Source organism: Trifolium pratense, linkage group LG7, assembly GCF_020283565.1.
Source record: "Trifolium pratense cultivar HEN17-A07 linkage group LG7, ARS_RC_1.1, whole genome shotgun sequence".
Taxonomy (NCBI): Eukaryota; Viridiplantae; Streptophyta; class Magnoliopsida; order Fabales; family Fabaceae; genus Trifolium; species Trifolium pratense.
Window position 1 is genome coordinate 10,527,513 of NC_060065.1, and position 22,522 is coordinate 10,550,034.

The following is a 22,522-nucleotide window of genomic DNA, read 5'->3' on the forward strand; positions in this document are numbered from 1 at the left end:
TATATTCTACATCATGTACGATTAAAGCCAATGATAATCTTGCCATTATCGAAGTTGATATACTTATTGATATGAGTAACTGGATCATTAAAGTAAAGTTATCGCAAGGGAGTGTTTAGAAACCATAGTCAAAAGAACAGTTGCTAATTGCTTATTTAATGTTTATTAAATAAAGATATTAAAAGTTTGAATTCTATTGCTGATGTGAGAATAGTGGTAGATAATGTGCAAGTGCATATCTAAGTTTGGATGCTTTTCTCGACTCTAGTGAGCTTCAAAATCCAACTCTCTTTTAGTCAAAAAAAAAATTAAAATCCAACTCTCTTAAATATTTTTCTTATAAGAAAAACTAAATATTTTTATAAGCATTAAATTAAAGAGTAATGTAGTTAATACATTAATTTTCATATGCTGTAAACTGTTTTTTTTTTAATAATAATTGTTACCTGTTTTACAAAACTATTTTAGAGAATTTATTGAGATAAACTAGAAACATTTTTATAATATATAATTAACAAGATATTACAGAACAAAAAAGAAGTGTATTGATTAGTAAGATGTTGTTAAAATTCAAAGAAAATCTTTTAAAATAAGGGTGATGCTAAACAGTGTCGTCCTCAAGGGCACTTGTTAAGCATGCCAAAAAGGGAAATAAAAGAGAAAGTCAATACTTGTTAACTTTTTACACTTTCAAAGCATTGAATACACACATTTCAAGATAAATTTTGCTTTTTAATATGCTTAACTAGTGTCAAGGGCACTGTTTAACATTTTCCTTAAAATGGATCATGCTAAAGAAATTTTTTAAGAGTCATATATTTAAGGACAAAAATAATACGATAATCATGGCCGACGACAAGCAAGTACAAGCTTCCTTACGGCGTCGGGCCTCCAATTTATGGAGGCCTCAAAATTTAAATATAGGCTATTAGGTATACTAAATTTTAATTACGAGTCCATTTTCAATATTCGAGTAGAGTTCTAAATAGGGTTTCTAAATAGTCAGGACCAATCCTAACAATAATATTATATATAAGTTTCTTTTTTGACTCATACATAAGTTATCCATAGATAAGTCTTAAAGAAATTATTCATAAATGAATCTAAACGCGGTCTACATTTATTTTCTAGGCTTTTGAAATGTGGAGATGGCTATTTTGTCAACCACTTTGAATACTTTATATCTTCTTTTTTTTTTGGTACATTACTTTATACCTTCTTTAACATTAGACATGCTCCCAAGCATTAGCAAGCAACAAGAGTGGAAGATTGATTGTCAAAAATTGGCCGGTTTGGTATAATAGAATTTGAAGATTGGTTAATATGATACTACTATGTGATTATTATTATTAGCATCATTGTCACTAAGCTACTAGATGTAGGTCCATATTATTATTATTTGTTAAAAGAATTCAAATATTGTTTGGTGACAGCCTTTTTGCCCTTGCACCATTTTTTGGACCATTTCGTCACATGATGAAATTACTATGTATGTTTATGGGGTACTAGCGGGGGCTACTTGTGACGCATATTAATTGGAAGAAGACAGAAATCCACACCATATATAGGGATTTCTTTTACACACCTGCAGTGACCTACATTATACTTATAATGGTAACAAAACAAGTATGTCATGTATTATATGGTTTATTTAAATTAAACTATTTTAGAAAAATGGCTTCTCCGAATTAAAGAATTATTTTAAAAAATGTAAATAGTATAAGATTTTGAATTTTGAATTGTTATAAAACTTATAAGAGTATATTGCACAATAAAGACAAAACACACAACTTTTGTTTGTCAATTTGACATTGTGAGAAAATATAAAATTTAGCGGTAAATTTTTAATTATGTTTATAATTAAAAAATAAATCCTAGTGATAAATTCTCTACTATGTACATACATATTGTTTTTTTATTGGTTGAAATTTATATCTGTATGTAGTTTGTAAAATTTATCTTTAAGATCGTGTAATATTTCAACTAATAGAAGGAACCTATTTAACATCTACCAAAAACAAAAGTAACTACTATTTGAGAAGATTGTTAAGAAAATGGGTTGGAGCTAATTAACGAGTTAGTCCGGAAGGAAAGGGCTAAACCGACCCCAAAAGAGACCGATGATGGTGCAAAGAAACGAGTAAGATGTATTGTTTTCTCTACATCATTGCGTCTACATCACGACAGTTGTAATAAGGGTTCTCTCCTATAGAAGTCGTGGGAGATAGAGGAAGGAACGAGTAAGATATATTGTTTTTTCTAATTTAATAATTTAAGAAAATTCAATTTTTTTGTTTAAGTTGAATAATTGGCAAGCTTCAGAATGCATACATGGATTAAATCTAATTATGTAGTAGAACGACTTATAAACTTTTGCATTGTGTAGTAAAATATGCATTTTTATGTACAAAATGACTTATCAACTTTTGTAAAAAATGACTTGTCAACTCATTATGCAACATGATACATCAATAAAACAAGCGAAATTTTCAATAATAGAGAACGATTCTAAAATTTGGTGGAGTAAAAATTGAGGGACTATTTTTTAATTTAGAAATGGAAAGACTAAAGTCATGTATTCAAAATAGGAGAACAAAACATGTATTTTTTGACAATGAGAACAAAACATGTCAAGCCTTTAAATAATGTAAATATCATACCATCATTTTAAACATTCAGAAAAAGAATATTAAAAAATTAGCGCCATTAAATAGATCAAAATATATTTACGAACAATTTTCTTTTCTTTTTGCTAAATAGCAGTAACTCATTGAAAATTCATATATATATATATATATATATATATATACACACAAAATGGAGGGACCGAAATTCGAACTCCAATTATAATGTTCAAACTAGTAATTTCGACATTTCTACGCTAGTATTTATGGACTATTAACATTTTTTTTTTTTGTAGATATGCGACGAAATGACAAACCATTAGAAAGACACACAAAATGGAAGATCGGGATTCGAACACCAGTCATGATGTCCGACCTAACAATTTCGACATTTTTGTCAGTTGAGCTAGAATTTGTGGACTATTTATGAACAATTCTAAAACATATCATTTACTATTTTTGACCATTTTTAAAAATATATTATTTTTTTAAACAACAAATATACTATTATTAATAAAAATCAGGTCTCTGCACAAAATGAACAGAGACCAGTAAAAGAGTGACTACAAAACAAAGGATCCATATATAAGCGGAACACCAACCAAAATGTCAAAATAGACACCACCTAATAAATGTCCACTTCAAATCTCATTCTTAGAGAGACACTCCTCAGCTTCTAGACCACTAGAGAAGACATCAACCCGACCCATAAAGATACCACTTGCACTAACTCCAAATTTCGAATCAAAAGTGATAGGCCAATCGAAATCCAAAAAAGTTGATGGATCAACAGTAGAATGAGAACCAAGGCAGATACGTCTCAGCTCGAAAACCGCCTCCAAAACAGTCAACACTGATGCGGTAGAGGTCAACCATATAACAAGAAACATTTTAGAGGAGTGTCTCTCGAAGAATGAGATTAGAAGTGTCAAAATAGACACCACCTAATAAAGGCGCCAACGGTGTGTAGTTGATGCCGTGTTTATTTGGTTTTTCCATGATTCTTGATTCTCTGAGTGTCATGGGCGGACCTGTTCAAGGCTTAGTGTGAGCCACACTAGAAAGTTAGGGCTATGATTTGACAGATAATCAATAAATTATAGTCATTTTTTTTCGAATAGAAATTTGGTGGTGTTTTAGATATAGTTTCATGTATTGTTTGTTGTTTAATTGATTTATTTTTTTAGCCACACTAGAAAGTTAGGGCTAGGTCCGCCCCTAGTCTCTGGTGGTGTCCAAATCTATCGAGAAATTCTTTTTGCCATGTCTTTTCTTTTTGAGATTGGCTAGAGGCATGTCTTTTGTTTTTTTATCAGAAACTTTTTTTATTAACAAATTCACCCTAACATAAGACATGTTTCTTTTTTACATAAATTTTCATAATAGACACGTGTCCTGATAGCTATAATATAATTTTGCCTATAATTTTTACCTATAATATAATTTTGCCTATAATGTCCATACGAATTACGTATCAATTAAGTATAACATATGTGTCCATACGAATTACACATATGTTATCATAAAATAACATATTATTGTGATGGAAATTATTTTTTATTGTGTTTAAATAACATTTTTTTCTTCCTTTAAACATTGTACAAGGAGTACTATACTTTTTTTTTTTTTGTTACAGGAGTACTATCCGTTCAATTTTGTGCTCCTATTTTAATCCGAATATTGGATTAGATTCCCTCTAAAACGTGGTAGTCATGGACTCATGGTGAACGTAACGCTAAATTTCAGTCAAAGTGTCAACACATTTAACTCTGATCAAACACAGCAGCCTCCACATGTCACCCTTCAATCCCTGCACGCGTCATGTTTTCATTCAGCCGGCGGCATAAATCCCCTGTACCCTCATCACAGAGAATCATACCCCCCACTCAATCCGCATAAAGTAAGCCAAGTCAATCATCATAATCATAATCATAAGTTATTATTTATTCTCTCAACCAACCTCTCCTTATTTAAAAACTTTACGCGTTCCATTCCTAATTAACTCCCACCGCCGTAACGTTATTCATCTCACCGGAATAACTATCTCCGATCACTTTTCAGTTTTCTCTCCCACAACACTCCATCTCAAATCTCAAATTTATTTCATTCTCACCATTCATTTCATTTAATTAATATATTTTTTTGACGTAGACTTTGTCTTTATCGTTTATCCCTTCCAATACATTTCATAAGTTTATTTTATCTAAGATATTTATTTATTACTCGTAAAATAAAATCTGCGACTAGTACCGTACTACCTAGACGTAACCGTTTTTATTTTATTTTTTCTTATAAACTCGAGACGACTCACGCGAATTCCGCTTCCCGCCTCCGTTCCGTTTTTTTCTTCTTCTTTTTTTCCGACAGTGATCGCCTTTAGGGCCCATAGCATGAATCTTCTTCTCTCAATCACCGCCGCAATACGACGCCGCCACGTCACCTTATTCCAATTCACACTCTAATTATTCCTTCCACATGCATCCTTTCTGCTGCGTCTCCGCTATTTCCGACCAAGCTTCACCGGTCAAACCCTCGCAGTCTCTTTTCCCTGATTTCTCTATGCCTCCTCCACCACCACCTCCTGCTGTCGCTGTTAGATCCGATTCGGCTACGATTCATAGTCACAGCTACAGTACCGGTAGTCAGCGGGAGTCGCCGTTGCCGGCGGTGGTTGTCGATGTGAAGATCAATGACCTCGTCGGAAATGGAATCTCTGGTATACTTTATAAATGGGTGAATTACGGTAAAGGATGGAGACCTCGATGGTTTGTTCTTCAAGATGGTGTTCTCTCTTACTACAAGATTCATGGACCTGATAAAATCATCGTTAACCATGAAACTGAAAAAGGTTCTAAAGTAATCGGTGATGAATCTATTCGAAGGATCAATCGCAATCGTAAATCTTATCCCAATCAACACCATCGAAAGCCTTTTGGTGAAATCCATCTCAAGGTTAGTTTAATTAATCAATTAATTTGTTATTCTATTTGAATTCAATTTTGCTTGAATCAGTCTTCGTAATGATTTTAATTTTGATTTTTAATATTAGGAGAATGTTAACTTGTGCCCTTAAGGCACATGTTAAGGAAGCAAAAATAGAAATTATTAAATGCTAATTTGTGCATTTTGACTTTTGAAGCATTAAATTTCTTGTATCATTAAATGTTGAATTTCTATTTTGGTATATCTTAACATGTGCCCTAAGGGCACATGTTAACAAGACCCTTAATTTTAATAATATGTGATTTTTTGATGTGTTATTAGGTTTCAACGATTCGGGAGAGTAAATCAGATGATAAGCGATTTTCAGTGTTCACCGGAATGAAGAGACTTCACTTGAGAGCAGAATCGCGTGAAGATCGTGTGGCGTGGGTGGAAGCTTTGCAAGCAGTGAAAGATATGTTCCCTAGAATTTCCAACAGTGAATTGATGGCTCCGGTGGACAACGTAACAATTTCAACTGATAAACTGCGAAATCGGCTTCTGGAAGAAGGAGTGGGTGAATTAGCTATTCAAGATAGTGAACAAATTATGAAAACTGAGTTTGCTGCATTACAGAATCAACTAGTTTTGCTTAAGCAAAAACACTCCATTCTAATTGACACATTACGCCACTTAGAGGTACATAATCTAATTCAAAGTAGTTGAAAACTTCAACTGAGTGTTTACTTTAACTGTCAAAAGTTGAAATATATTTGACTCTTTCGGTTTCTAGACTTCAATTGAGACAAGCTTAACTGTAAAGCGTAAGCAATCGTAGATGGTTCAGTTACTAGTTTCGTAGTAACTGGTATCATAGTGTCACCAAATATAATCGGTAAAAGTCTTGAATTGCTATCAATGAGTTATTACTCCGAAGTTTATAGCTCCTTTATTTACTCTTTAGTCTTTACTGTAATTTCTAATGCCCATGTTATTATCAGAATCCTGGAACAAATTTTATATTTAACGTATTATGTGTCTGTTCAACCCATGTATCTCATTTACCTTCTCTATAGACACTCATATGGGGACCTATACATTTAGTTTAACTTAAGAACTTAAAAAAAAATCCAATTAATGACTATTCAGCTGATCAACTAATTCTAAATATTATACCTAATTTTGCAACTGTCTTCCTAAGGGAAAAACTGTTCTTAGCCTGGCAGACAATATTGCACAGACCTGTAATCATCTTGATTCTTGACTTAACAGGTCAAGAGCTGCGTGTGTTCTACATAGGATGACTATTTTAATTTGATATTTTTTTAATCAGATATCTATTAGATCCTCCATTAATGATAAACTTGTGGCATTACTTTAAATCCTCTGAATTACCCAATATTGTCGTGGTTTGCAACTTGTTTAACAAAATCGTTTCACTTGCCTATTGATTCCTCTCATGTGTTTAATGTATTAAAAATAAACATTTTATCGTTGAGTATGTTAATAAACTTTTATGCATATTACATTATTGTAGACAGACAAGGTTGATCTCGAGAATACAGTAGTTGATGAGAGCCAAAGACAGTGGAATGATCAAGAAGATTGCTATGGATTAACGCAAGAAAAATTTAGTGGTATGTCTTTGTTTAATGGCTTGTAAAAGTCTGGTCTTCGTCTAGTTTTTAATGCCTCCCCTTATGTTGAAAAATGGTCAAGACTTCAGACATATCTGCATTGCCAGCAAGGTTAATGTAGATTTGTCATTGGTCTGGACTCTGGCGATTCATTTTCGTGTAACTTTAAGTATTTGTGTGCCACTGTCTCTGATACACTGGTTCCCACTTCCCCCTAACTTCCCCTGCTTTTTTCTGAAATATTTCCACCTTTTTATTCAAATAGATGTACTCTGTAATGCTTACTACTCTTACCTGCTAACCAATGGTTATAACTTAGCCGTGCTCTTAACACTTATTTGTTTCATTTTCTATTTTTAATTCAGAAGGAAGTGCAAGTGAATCTGAGGATGATAATGAGAGAAATGATGCTGCAGAAGAAGAAACAGATGACGATGACAATGTCTTTTTTGATACCCGTGATATTCTATCATCAAGTTCTTTTAAAAGTAATGGGTCTGATTATAGAGTATCATCTTTTTCTTCTGATAATGATGCATTTGAATCAGAGGAAGATATAGATCCTTCAAATGGATATATTGGAACCAACCACCCTTTTGTTAAGCGGCGAAAGAAATTGCCAGACCCTGTAGAGAAAGAGAAAGGTGTCAGTCTTTGGTCAATGATCAAGGATAATATAGGGAAAGATCTAACAAAAGTTTGCCTTCCTGTTTACTTTAATGAGCCACTCTCTTCCCTGCAAAAGTGTTTTGAAGAAATGGAGTATTCACGTCTGCTGGACCAAGCATATGAATGGGGAAAAAGGGTAAGTCTGGATTCAGCTGACAGATTTATATTCCTCCGTAATATTAATGAAAATATGAGTGCTTCAATATGATATAAGAAAAATATTTCAGAAAATGTTGCTTGATGTTGATCTTTTCTACCTGTTAGCTCTTTCAATGCAGTATTGGTGCACTCTTCCCTTTTTTAACCAATTGGAGTTGCCATGCAGGGTGATAGCCTCATGAGGATTCTCTATGTCGCTGCTTTTGCTGTATCTGCCTATGCTTCAACCGAAGGAAGAATTTGCAAACCATTTAATCCATTACTTGGGGAAACATATGAAGCTAATTATCCAGATAAAGGCCTTCGTTTTTTTTCGGAGAAGGTATTTATCCCACATATATTATGAATGTATTACCTTTTTACAAAGTCTACAATCAGACGATTATTCAACCTCTAATTTTCTTTCTGATTTGACGTGGTCGGGTTACTGGTTTCTTCCATAGATCCACTATTGACTATTGTGTGAACTTGTGCTTTTTCTTTTGTTATTTGAGGTCAAAAGGAGAGTTACTTGAATACTTGATGAAAATTGTATGTGCACTCACATCTTTTTTTTTTAAACGAGTCACATATCTGGATTCCTTACAACTACTTTCCTTCTGTTTGAGAAGAACAATGTTCCAAGTATGGAGGGCAAGAATTTTAGAAACTACAGTATTTATTTTATGAATAAAAGGTTTTATTGAGTCCATCAGTTCTATACAACCTTATGAACATAATGCATTTTTTAAAATTTCGATATGCAATTTTGCTTTTCTCAATCTATGTTCTCTATATGAAGTTATTAATATTTCTGCTTCCTCTCAGGTCAGCCATCACCCTATGATAGTTGCATGTCACTGTGAGGGTACAGGTTGGAAATTTTCGGGGGATAGCAACTTAAAAAGCAAATTTTGGGGCCGATCAATTCAGCTTGACCCTGTTGGTACTTTGACTTTGGAATTTGATGATGGGGAGATTTTCCAATGGAGCAAGGTATGTTTTAACTACTTTATGGCTGTCATGCCCTGGTTTGGTTTTAAACAAGTAAACCGAAATGGACTTTTCGTTTCAGGTTACAACATCAATATACAATCTCATATTGGGAAAACTTTACTGTGATCACTATGGTACAATGCGTATAGAGGGAAATCAAGAGTACTCTTGTAAGCTGAAATTCAAGGAACAATCTATAATTGATCGAAATCCTCATCAGGTGCGTTATATCTGTTGCATTGATTTTAATTTTTTAGTTTGAATGTCCTTTATATATGATATTAAATTGACCTTCCGCTTTGGTTTGTATAATGCTTAGTTTCTTTTATTAAAGACTTCATATGCACACACTTTGTACTTATGCTTGGATTATAGCTTCAGGGAAAAAAGAAAATAGGCCATCTTATACCTTTACAAATATCATCTTACTATAGTACATGACTTATATAATATAATTATATTTAATGAAGAGGATTGTCCCTTACTATTGTGGTATGCTTGCAATTTTAGGTTCATGGTATAGTCCAAGATAGGAACGGAAAAACAGTATCAACCTTGTTTGGAAAATGGGATGAAAGCATGCACTATGTCAATGGAGACTACACTGTGAAGGGGAAAGGTCACGAGTCTTTGTCAGAGGCCCATCTACTCTGGAAGCGAAGCAAGCCTCCCATCTTTCCCACTAGATATAACTTCACTCGCTTTGCCATCACGTTAAATGAACTTACCCCTGGATTGAAGGTTTGTTTTGTTAACTACTCTCTCCATCCCTATTTATAAGACCCTTTGACACTTTTTATGCATTTAAGAAAAAACATTTCAAAGAAAAAAAGTTTCCTATGCAATTTGTGTTTTACATATTCATGCACACTTTTATTGGAGTTCACTTGATTCTTTATTCTTCGATGACAAATCCTTTTATGTAACAAAGGTGAAGTATGAATAGTTTGAATATAACAATAAAATATAAAAGAAGAAACAAAATAGTTCCGTCATCTTCATTTTGTATATTGTTGTGTGTGTTTGTTTGCTGTGTTTTTAGTATTTTAGTGGATACTAATTGTAATTTATTTGTGATTACATAGGAGAAATTGCCGCCTACAGATTCCAGGTTAAGACCAGACCAACGATATTTAGAAAATGGGGAGTATGAGATGGCAAACTCAGAAAAGTTACGGCTAGAGCAGCGGCAACGACAGGTGCATATTACATTTTGTAATCTCTTATCTTTGTTTTTATTGTTTCATTTGCAACCTCGTACTTTGAGAGATCTCAAACTTCTTGGTGCTTCATGACGCCTTTTGTCTATGGAAATATGGAATTGTTAGAGTAGATAGATTGTGTTAAGTTGACAAATCTATATTTTCAAAAGCTATATAGAGCAATTTTATTTTTGTTCAAGTCGTCGTTTTTTTTTTTTTTTTTTTTTCCTATTTAGAAAAGGACTCCTCATGAGAAATATATAAAGACTAAGGAAATCTTTGTAAAATGCCTTTGACGGATGATTTTGGAATAATTAAAACTAAACTGGACCTCATGTTATATCCTTATTTGTCGCAAGTTTTATAGTTTCCATAGTGATTGATTTTATATTTGTTTGCATGGTTTTTAGGCCCGGAAGATGCAAGAGAGCGGCTGGAAACCGCGATGGTTTGCTAAGGATAAAGCAAGCGGGACATACCGCTTTATGGGGGGCTACTGGGAGGCTCGAGAAAAACGAAAATGGGATTCATGTCCTGACATCTTTGGCCAAATTCCTCCGGATCATCTATCTGAGGAAATCCAGATTACATCTTAATTTTTCTGTTTATTCTTCCCCCACATTTTTTACGGATGGGTGTCTACGACTGTCTCGTGGCAATTGTAGTACACCCATAAAATTGATGTAATGCAATCAGCTGAAAATATGAGCAGCAATAATGTAATTCTTTCTCTTATTATTTTACTGTGCATTTCAAGTCTACTGGTTGAATCCAATTCTTACTACTATTTGGTAGTTAACATAATAATCGGAAATGGGTCAAAAAATTAATACAATCACCAATTGAAAATGTTCGTAACAGAACTCAAGTTTTATCAAGAGAGATAGAGAACTCACATTGATGGATCAGTGGAAGGATGCTCCGAGTTGGAGGTTCGAATCCAAGCATTCGAGACGTCCGACAACACCGAAGAGGGGGTACCTGCAGAAAACGCTCCGACGCCCAAGTCAGTATAAGCTTGAGGTGGAGGTCGAGGTTAGAGCAATGCATACCTTGTGAGGTTTGTGAAGGTCGTATATATAGGCCAATGGATGTGGCATTGGGCCAATGGATTTGACATTGGGCTTGGTTCAGCCCAAAAGTCTTGTCCAGAACAGGAGCCCCCCAGTCGATTGCTTATGGTGACATGACGAGTCGACTTATAAGTGTAATCGTTTTAGTGTTCGCTTACATTTTATCTTTTCATCGATGTTTATTCAGACTTAGATTTTATGTGTGTGATGTTTTAATTTCCTCTGAATGTCGAATCGAACGTTTTGCATGCTCGACATTTTTAGGTTCGTGCTTCGATTATCTTTTCGTTGTGACGACCTGTATGCTTGATGCTTTTTGTTTGTGCTCGACCAAGCTTGAGGTTTTTAACTTAGTGAAGTTTAAACGTTCTATACGCTGGATTAATATCTTTGCGCTAGTGCACCATTTAAATTATTGGTCATCGTTTGACAGCTGGTGTCGTATAGATGCCTAGCTTGGGAGGTGTGGGGAACCTTTCCAAGTGTTCGGAGATGTTATCCGAACTCAAAACGAGGAGAGGGGCTGTTGTTAAGCTTTCCTCCTCGAGGTGTGAACATCCCATCGCGAGCTGGGGTTCCACCGGACATGTACTAGGCAATGGCGTTCCGTGGTCTAGAACTATCCTCGCCTGACATGGTTCGAGTCCTAGTGTCTTGAACTGGTCTTTTATTTTAAGATTCGTGCCCGTACCTAAGCACTCCTCCGTTGTAAAGGCGTGCTTCTCTTTGTCGAAGACATAACCTGCGTTATGTTATAAAAATGACAATATAATGAATATTTAATCATTGTATATAACTTAACTATAATATAACTTGAGCTTTTTAGCGTTCAAAGTTTAAGGGATTGTTTCCCCATAGAGTGTGTTTCGAGGTGGTATGATACATTTTCAGTTTTTGACCGGACTTTGTATAGTCCCTCCCAAATTAGGAGCTAGTTTGCCTTGAGCAGGGTCTTTCTGATTTTGTCTTAGTAAAAGATTGCCTACCTCAAACTCTTTCTTGATTACCCCTTTTCATGTCGGGCATCAATTTTTTCTTTTTGAAGAAGCGTAAACCATATCCGCTGTCGGATGAAGGTTTTACCTATGTATTTGTTGACAAGCATCCTCTCAACCAAGCGTATGAGCTTAGAGGGAGAATATGTTTGTTGAATTCACATCAATTGTGGAATTGTTTTGATTTGTCGATTTAAGTCGTAATTGACTCTAGTAATTTTGACTATGTCGGATAGTTGATAAAAACCATCGAGCACATGGCTTCTCTGTCTTTACATGGAGGTCTTGAGGAGTGATTGTATTCACGACCCCCTTCACCGAGAATAAAAATAAAAACTTGAAGTAGAAGTTATTATTATAAAGTGGTGTTGATTTGGCATGGTCTAGCACGTTCGAAGTCATCTGCATGAGATGTCGAGGTCTTTGCCGTTTTGCCGAGGTTTATATGCCTCTAATTTGTTCTGCAAAATTTCTTTTTAACTCCAACTCTTCATTTGGAACGAGTTATACTCATGAAAGTGGAGTGTGATTTTTGCCTTTTAGTTCCTTACATCAGCAAGATGTTGGATGATGGCGCATGGCCAATTCGTCTTGTCAGCAAGATGTTGTATCCCCTCGGCTGTTTTCACTTTGATTTCAGCCTGTATTCAATTACCATTGGAAAGAACAAATATGATATATCACACATGTAAAAAGACCTAAAGGTACTTGTTTTCATGTTATATATGTCGCAATCGATATGAGTGCATTTGTCTGGCGTAGCTTTTCGTTACAGCAGCCTAGTATGTCAAGTTTAATTGTTCAGCCTATAAAGTCCTTCACTAGAAAGCATTATTCTCAACTAATATGATTGAAATCAAATGCTAAAAAAAAATAATAAGAACTTGAACCGACAATGTCGGTGACGTTGAGGTAATGTCGTCGTCTCATTGGCAACGTTTGGTTCTAATTTTAGAGTGTTGCTCTGAACCGACGCTTGGTCCGTGTGATGGAGCACTTGTTGGAATTGTGAACCGAATTGGATTTTGATATCCTTTGGATCGATAATGAGTTTACGAGCTGAAGTCGATTCCAAAGTGAATGGGCACCTTTGGTTCGTGATCAACTCTTGCCCTCATGACACGTGAAGTTTGCTTTGTTGAGTTTATTCTCGACATAACTCTTGTTGTCATGTTAAGGTGAAGTCTTGTAATTCACCATTTTGAAGGCGGTTATGAAGCAAAACTTGCTAAGTATAGCATAACCATGTACAAAATAAGTGAAGCTTGTAGCCTCGTGCTTTTTTTGACTGGCAGCCTATGAGTTTTATCACTTCGTCGGAGTGAATATAGCTTTTCCTGCCTTATGTACCGACGTTGATGTCAGTATCGTCAAGTTGGTGCATTAAAGCACTTGACGACGATGTCGGCGATGCTTTAGAAACACGGTGTGTTGGGTGCAAGACCAATAGACTTTTGCATTTGCTTTAGTCAATGGAAGTTTAAACTCATAACCAAGTTTGCAAGATTTGTTCATGCTAATTCGTTCCATTTCAGCTGAACCGACAATGATGTCGACAACACTTTGCTAGATAGAGAACCCGTTAAGAGCATGAGACGAATTTATGTCATCAGATCGAGGACGAACAGAACCGACGATAATGTCGAAGAATCTTGGTCATTGTGTCGAAGCACTAGTTGATCTTGTGTCACTATGTTGTGTTTTGAACAATGATGCAAGCTTGTTCAAGCTCCTGGGGTTAATCCTTCAGGCTTGTTCTTGAAGAATAAGTTAGTAACTCTCTCTTTTCAAGAACCACCTTTAAGTGGGTTTAATAAACAATTGTACATATTGTCTATTGTCCCTATTGAATTTTCCTTGGCCATAACCATCATCTAACTCAGCTATGGCAAACCGTATGATTAATAATATGGGGAGTATATGCCCATTATTATGTAACGGTTGAGCATAATTTGTCATTGATGTTAAACAGTTGTATTGGAACCAATGAATTTTAGTATTATTGGCTACTCAATATGTAACCATTTTGTGGTATAATAATTGAATTAATGAGCTGAACCGACAATGATGCCGACGGAGACGTTTGGTTGGTATGACGGAATATTTTTCAACAGCGTGTGTCGATTCCGACGATGAATAGAACCGACGCTGATCTTAGGGGCGCTTGGCCAGAACATTCACTCGTGATCAAGAGTCAAAGTGGACTTTGATATTCTTGTGATATAGCAAGAGTAGACATTCGAGGAAATACAAAAGAAACATATAGGCACTAACTGTTTTCAATTAGCTAAATTTCAATGTGTATTGTAGTACTGAATGTACCCTGCGAGTGTTGGCACACATGAACTTTTCTCATCTGTTTTGACTTTTCAAAATCATTTAGTTGTTTTTGATTCTCGTGCACAGATTGAGAAGTTATTAGTATGTGATATAGCCTTGCATTCCAATAATTGAAATATCACCTCCTTTGTTCGGTAACAACTTTGGAGTCGGTGGTAGAAGGCAATGTCACCATTAGATATGCAACATAAGAAATAAAAGGTAAAGCTTGACCTGTTTGTAGGTGCTAGCATGCAGCCCCCATTTGATGAATTCACGATGGAATTCATGGGCCATTGATGAATATCGGATCGGTTTAATTCTTCCAAGATCCATCGTGAGTGTGAGATTGGATTCGAGAACGAAATAATTATCATTCCCACAGACGGCACCACTATTCGTAACAGAACTCAAGTTTTATCGGTAGAGATAAAAGAGAGATAGAGAACTCACATTGATGGATCAGTGGAAGGATGCTCCGAGCTGGAGGTTCGAATCCAAGCATTCGAGACGACCGACAACACCGAAGAGGGGGTACCTACAGAAAACGCTCCGACGCCCAAGTCAGTATAAGCTTGAGGTGGAGGTCGAGGTTAGAGCAATGCATACCTTGTGAGGTTTGTGAAGGTCGTATATATAGGCCAATGGATGTGGCATTGGGCCAATGGATTTGACATTAGGCTTGGTTCAAGCGAAAAGTCTTGTCCAGAACAGAAAAATATATGATTGGGATTCTCAAATTTAACAATGTGAGTTGTCTAATATTTTATCTATTGATTTAAATTTCCTAGCGCCATAATTCATTTACACCTGTGAGCAGTGGGGGGTAGGAATTTTTCTTGAGGGGACATAATCAAATCTCAAAATTTCTAAACATCTGCATTCTAACAATCTTTCAAAGGCTCAATATTAAGGGTTGACTGTTTCGGCTTTAAAAAAATAGTTTTTTTTTTAAATAGATTTTTTAAAACTGTTTTTTAAAATATTACAAATTTTTTTATATTAGTTTTTTAAAATTTAAACACTAATTTTGATATCATATAACATAAACATATATTATTAAAGAATATAATATAGTCAAAATCATAAACTTTCAAAAAGTTGAATTTCAAAAATGATTTTTATGAAAATCTATTTGAAATAGCTTTAAAATTAAGTGATTTTTCGAAATTTTGATATCAAAAAAAAGTTTCAATAAAACGATGAAATACCTAAAATAACATTTTAAGAATAAATATTCAAAGCAAATTTTCATTTGAAACTTTTATAAAAAGTTTTTTTTAAAATATTTTTACACAAAATTATATTTACACTATAAAAATCTATTTTATAAAAAACTGAAACAAACATGTCCTTATATTTTTTAGACAGTCTCAAGATTAAGTATGTTGATTCCTATGTCTGTGGTTTATTGCTTTTCAATAGTCAGCAATCATGCACGCCACGTATTTACGGATAGACATGGACCAGGACCTGGTGTCTTGTGAAACCTTCAACTTAGAATTTTATTGACGGTATATTTGTTGGACAGTTTTCCATGAGATTAATTAGATACCTATGCTGAAATTTGTTAGTTTGTAATTCAAGTCTGAAGTTCTCATATTCTTATCGTCTTCAGCCTCTGGCCCTCTTGGTTCTGAAGTTGTTTCTGACTCTCTTAGAAGCTGTTGTAGCAAGTTTGAGTTTTGAACTTAGGTTCTGAACTAGCATAGCCTGAACCTCTGGTTCAGTTATGTTTTTCCGTTTTCTTAATTAGAAGTTAACGCTTAGTTAGTTGTTACAGTGGACATAGTTTGTTAATTAGTTGCTTTTGTACACATATCTAACAAGTTATCCAAAAGTATATATGACTAACTCTATTTCGGATTTTCAAACTTTATAGGCTTTTCGTGTTGATGGTAATTTTGGTTGTGCTCCTAAAATCATTGAAGTCTTGTGTATAGCTTATTTTGATGTCATGAGAAGTGATTTTAGTTCTTACGTATTCAAGCTTATTTGATCTAGTCTATCAAGTTATATTTCTCCATCTCTATTATTCAATAAATTTCATGAGTGGTCCTGTTAAAACTGGTTTACTGACTTTACAAAAACAGAACGCGAAGTCCCCAGGATAACCGATGAACTACTGCGCGCGATATTCGACATTGTGTGCGGTATCCCTTTCTTACAAACAAAAGTGGGTACCCCAAGGGCACACCTTTGATTGCCACTTTGTGGTATATAAACACTACCAACAAGTGTGATCTTAGCAATGTGGGACTTAAAGAGTCTTTTTTTTTTTCAATTCACATTATACATGGTTCTAACACTATGTGTTTACTTCAATACCAATTTTTCTCCAATTCTCATCATGTTCCAAGAGGTCCTATAAATATTATTTACATTGAACTATTTGAATTGCCAATATAATTAGAATTTCAGATCATTACATAAAATTTATTTGCATCTTTCCGGCCTTTAATGAAAAAGTAAATTATGCTTACATAACCTAGCCCATATATGATTCCATGATTGGTAGTAACTCAGTAGCTGCCGGATTTTGAAATGAAACAAAGGAAAATACTAAGGGGTATATTGGATTGGGATTTCATGAGACAATTTTGGCAAAAAAAGTCTTGATGATTTTATGAGATTTTGTTGGACTATATTGATTTTGTGAGATTTTAAAGACTTTTTTACAGAGACTTTTTTACAATCAAGATTTTTAACACATGATTTGAATGGATTTTGAGAGATTTTTTTCAAAAAACTTTTTACAATCAAGATTTCATAATACTTTATATATTAAGAAACTTTTGTATATTAGGCAAATTTTAAAAGAATCAATAAATTTTAATAAAAGAAATTATATTTTTTTGGGAATCCAAATTTTTAAACAAAAAAAAAGCCTTACATTTTTTTCACGTATATGTTTCTAATCACAAATAAAAACCATTATCACCATTGATGGGAAAAGAAGCAGATGAAGGTAACGAAAAAAAATTTGCCGTAAAAAGTTGTATTGAATCAAAAGTTTGTAAAAAAGATGTAGAATTTATTAAAATATTTTTTTGCAAAAAAACATATTTGATAGAAGAAGAAGAAGAAGAAGAAGAAGAAGAAGAAGAAGAAGAAGAAGAAGATGAAGAAGAAGAAGAAGAAGAAGAACTGATATAATGATGATGAAAGTAAAAAATCTTGGAGAGTTTGAAAAAGTCTCAAGTCTTTTGGTGAGATTCTTGAACAAGTGAACAAAGAAAAGAAGAAGGAGTGCAGTGATGATGAACTATGCAAAAATAAAGAAAAAAAATTTGATACAGTGATGATGAAAATAAAAAGTCTTGGAGATTTCAAAAAAGTCTCAAGGCTTTTGGTGAGATTGTTGAAAAAGTCTATCAAGTGTATTTTCAACTAAAAAGTCTCTCAAAATTCATTCCATAGAAGAATCCATCAAAATCGGTAGACTTTTGAATACCAGTAGACATTTTAAAAGTAGTACCAAATCTCAATTGAATACCAACGGATTTTATTGCCCTGAAAAAAAAATCATGTTTGTCTTAATTGAATATCACAAGATTTATTTAACTTTTGTAAAAGTCTTGATTGAATACCTCAAGATTTTTTTGTCATAAAAAAGTCTTTTAAAATCCCATGAAATCTCAATCCAATACACCCTCCTAAATAGTGTCCCCGGGGCATTGGTTAAGCATGTTAAAATGGAAATTTTGTCTCGAAATGTGTGCATTCAATGCCTCAAAAGTACAAAAAGTTATCTTTTTAAAATAAATTTTATTTTTTATTTCCTTTTTAAGTATGCTTAACAAGTGCCCCGGGGCACCGTTTAGCATGACCCTATTATAAATTAGTAGCAAATTGTTGATTAAAAAAAAAATAGTAGCAAATTGTGAAGATTTCTAAGGTGATATGTGTAAACACAATAATTATGACATGTGTTCTATGTGTAAGCAAAACAACATTACTGAAAGATTTACCGTATCTGAATTGTGCATAGCGATGTCAATTTGCATCCGAAAGCAGGGATTTTTTTTCCCTTGGGAACGAGGACGGAGGTAAAAACTCTCCTGCGGACACATCGGGGCGAGGATTAGGGAAGACACATTCGTCCTCGCGGATTCCCCGAATCCGTCTATATATACTTAACTATATTATTATTATTATTAAAAATAATAATAAAGTAACTGAGGAGTTTCTCCATTATTTTCTCTAACAGTTTTGAGATACTTTGCTATACATTATTGAATATTTTGGCTATTAGGTTTTGTATGATTATTAGTAGTCAAATGATTTTGCAATGTCTTTTTGTTTATGAATGCATTATGTGTTGTTTTTATTTTTTAAAAAAGAAAGATGCAAAATTTGTTTTATTAAATAAAACAGAAAAAATAACGTCACGACCGAAAAATATAAATTTTTTGTTAATATAGAAAAATGCTGTGAGGATCTGTGGGGATGAGAATGAGAATGGAAGCAAAAACTTTCTGCAGGCACTTCGAGGCGGGAAACGGGGAAGCTTCCTCGCACATTGTCCGCTCCGTTGACATCTCTACTTATGCATTGTTGGGAAAACTTTTTTTTATTTTTTGACAAAGTTGAAAAAGAAAAAGTGACGCATTTTGTGTTGACAAGGACAAAATAAATTCATATTGAGCGCACATGGAATTAGATACCGAATGTGGAGCAATTTCCGGAGCTTTCCGCGTCAGACAAGGAATTATAGATAGCTGGTGAATTTTGTTGCCCCTAGTGCAACGTATGAACTGTATTTTATCTTGTATTATCTCATATCTTCATGTGTTGTTGTTTTCAGATTCTTCAATGAGATTGCTTGCTTGATATATTTGACTTGTGTTCACTACCGGCCACTGCTGGTGATTGCAACACGTAACGAGATTTCAACTATAAATGGAAATGCCAACACTTCTTTCTCATATATCTCTTCCACCTGTTGATGCGTTTACTCCTTTCAAGTACATGTCCTTGTTTCTGCTTTCTGCATAATATCAAAACGGCATGTTATTTCTGGTGGTGAGGGGTTTAAATAATACGTTATAGGTTCGTGGTTCGATCTCCAGCCATTATAAACAAAAAAAATAATAAGATCTTATATGTATCTTGGGTGGGGTCAGAGTCAGACCAATGCATTAGTTAGTGGTGCAATGAGGTCTTAAACAATCATTCTTTAAAAATTAATGAGGTTTTTGGTGGACCACCTACAATGTTATCCACCATAGGTATTTGGGGTTAAAAAGTGTTGAGCACAACTAATAACAAAAGGAAATAATAACGAAAGTAAACGATGGTGAACATAATAGAAGTTTGATAACGGAGTTTCCCGTAGATATGTCTCCGACTGTAGAATTCGCTACAACTCGTTTTTATTGGATGACCGGATGAATTATAGTTTCAATGTTACAAGCAGTATTTATAATAATAATTTTTATTGGCCTAACCATGTGGGCACTGGGCAGGGAGCGGCCAAAGCTTCGCTACGCCAGCTCAGCTCCGCGGCCGCCCACAGTACATATAAGCTATATACTCAACAAAAAATAATGGAAGAAACCAAAATGAAACAAAAATTAAGGGACCAAAGAGCAATTTAGTATTTATTTTAAATAAATTGATTATGTAAAGCTAAAATTTAGTTAAATTATACTACTATGATTTTATATTCATATAAAAGTGTGTGCAACGACAAAATAGAGGCTAAAAATAAGTTGTAAAAAAGAAGCAAAAGCTCAAATTCTAAATTTAGGTAAGAATCAATTCTATAAACAAAACCAATTTTTATTTGAACACATCCAAAGTTTTAAAATGAAAATTCTACATATTTTAAAATAAATTTTGCCTCATCTAAAAGTCCAATCAAACATGCATGCACATGCACTAATTCAAAAACCTTTATCTCAATTTTGCACATTAATTTCATGCAACCTAAATTGTTCATTAGTGAAATACTTCATATGTTTATCCACAATTATTTACTAGTACTTTTTATGCAAGTATAGCACTGAAGTGTACAGCTAGTGATGAACTGACTAAAAACTTGTTCTCGAGATCTGAACAACTGATGCCTTATGAATGGTCTAATCTTTGTTGTTTTTGAGTTTTGAGCTCTCTCTTTGAGGATCATAACTTCTAAATATGTAGTACATACATTGTACATTTGCATGCATGCTGTGATTAATTGCTTCTTTGACCATATATATCTAAAACTAAAACAAAAACTAAAACCAAAACCTCTTTCTGAGTTAATGATATCTCTAATCTATTGATATAACAAATATACAATCCCACAAGCCATAGACCATAGTGCAATGTTACATAGCAGTAACCAATTTTATTCTCCATCATCCTTCAATCATTCCAAGTACTTTTCTCATTGCAAAAATATGCAGTAGTCTTGTTTGCTGCACCAATTTTGAAGCTGCATATATAGCTATAATACTGCAAGTCTGCAACTATTGCTGTTTGATTGGATTGGATTGGACACTAGCTAGCAGAAACCTGTTTTTCTTTTCTGTTTTGACTGATAGATATATGTTTATTTTGGAGAAACTTTGCATATATTATTGGTAATCTGCTTTATTTGGCTAGCAACTACCAATATGTTGTGTGAAACGGATTTGGATTCCCCGCAATCAAAAAGTGACTGCAGGTGAATCATAGCTATCAGATCAGATCAATATATTTTGTAATTTCAATCAAATGGTATATGAGAAAATGACTGCATGAATGCATGTTTTTCTGACTGCATGGAATCTGCATCCGTGAAAATCATCTAGCTTCCTTTGAAATTATAGGAGTCAAGCATTTAGGTTTTAGTAAAATTTATAAATAAGATAAAAATTTCATAATTTTGAACTAAGTTAGCAGTTTGGGTCTGTGTTAACTTGTGATGACTAATTTGACAATAGAGACTAATTTATTAGTAAGTGATATAGTTTAAGGACTAATATGCTTATTAGTAGATTATTACCATTTCATCCAAGACAAAAAAAAAATTGATACTTGGCCAAATTCAAAATCAAGATCATTTTAACCTATGCGTAAATTTATAGGACGTAAATGTCTAATACATATTTCATTTTTTCATAAAATAGGAAATCCTCTCTACCAAAATAAAATAAAATAGGATATGCCAAAATTTCCCCTCAAATGTTGTAACATATGTTGTTGCATTCGTATTGTTGAAATCGAATTCCAAACTACTTAAAAGAATTTCAAACCATTTTATTCGAACAATTATTTGACTTAAAAAACATATGTCCAATCCTATGAAGAATATATTCTAGCATAGTGCAGAATTAGAATACATTTGATGATTGATATGAAATATAACGGTCTGCGTTTGTTTATTGAGAAAAATAAATTAACTATGAATGCCACTTTATTCTTTTTTCTTTTTTTAACACCGTATTTGATTTACTAGATCAACTAATTTAATTCGGAGATCAGTTCTAGCATCAAGTGGTTCTAGTTATCTCCCGATTGCAGTTGAGCGAGATAAAACTGTAATCTTTCCTACTAAATTTAACGCTAATCATTAGCGAACCAACTAACGATTAATATTTTATTATTTATTTTAGTTTGCTTAGTTACTTTTATATACAAATTAATTGCGAGACTTTGAGCATGCACGCTAATTTATTCCATTCTACACAGAATGCAGATAATAGTTAACACTGAACAGAGTGACCGAAAGAGAAAAAGTAAATGCTAAACTATTTATTTTTCTGACCATATTTTGGAAGGTCGAATCTGATACATGATAAGAAAATCCATGGACCAACCTACAATGTATGTATAAATTGATAAATTAGGACCACTTGTTGAATTGAATTAATCAAAGCAATGTTACTTTGTTTCGTACCAGTATAGTTATTATACTCCATTTAATTATGGATTATAGTGAATGAAATTAACTGAAGTTAGGTGAAGTACCAAAGA

General features: G+C 33.7%; 1 protein-coding gene across 2 annotated transcripts; it reads left to right on the forward strand.

The window, feature by feature from the left end:
- Nucleotides 1-4,501: 4,501 nt before the first annotated feature.
- On the forward strand, nt 4,502-10,949 carry LOC123896896 (oxysterol-binding protein-related protein 1C-like). Of its 2 annotated transcripts, none has more exons than XM_045947318.1 (10): nt 4,502-5,576; nt 5,889-6,245; nt 7,084-7,183; nt 7,549-7,988; nt 8,178-8,333; nt 8,819-8,986; nt 9,066-9,206; nt 9,497-9,727; nt 10,072-10,185; nt 10,599-10,949. In XM_045947318.1, exons 1-10 carry the CDS (start codon nt 5,100-5,102, stop codon nt 10,782-10,784), a joined length of 2,370 nt encoding a protein of 789 aa, XP_045803274.1. In that variant the 5' UTR covers nt 4,502-5,099; the 3' UTR covers nt 10,785-10,949. The 2 variants fall into 2 exon arrangements, with proteins under 2 accessions (XP_045803274.1, XP_045803275.1); XM_045947319.1 differs by having other exon boundaries at nt 4,550-5,576; nt 7,552-7,988.
- Nucleotides 10,950-22,522: the final 11,573 nt, after the last annotated feature.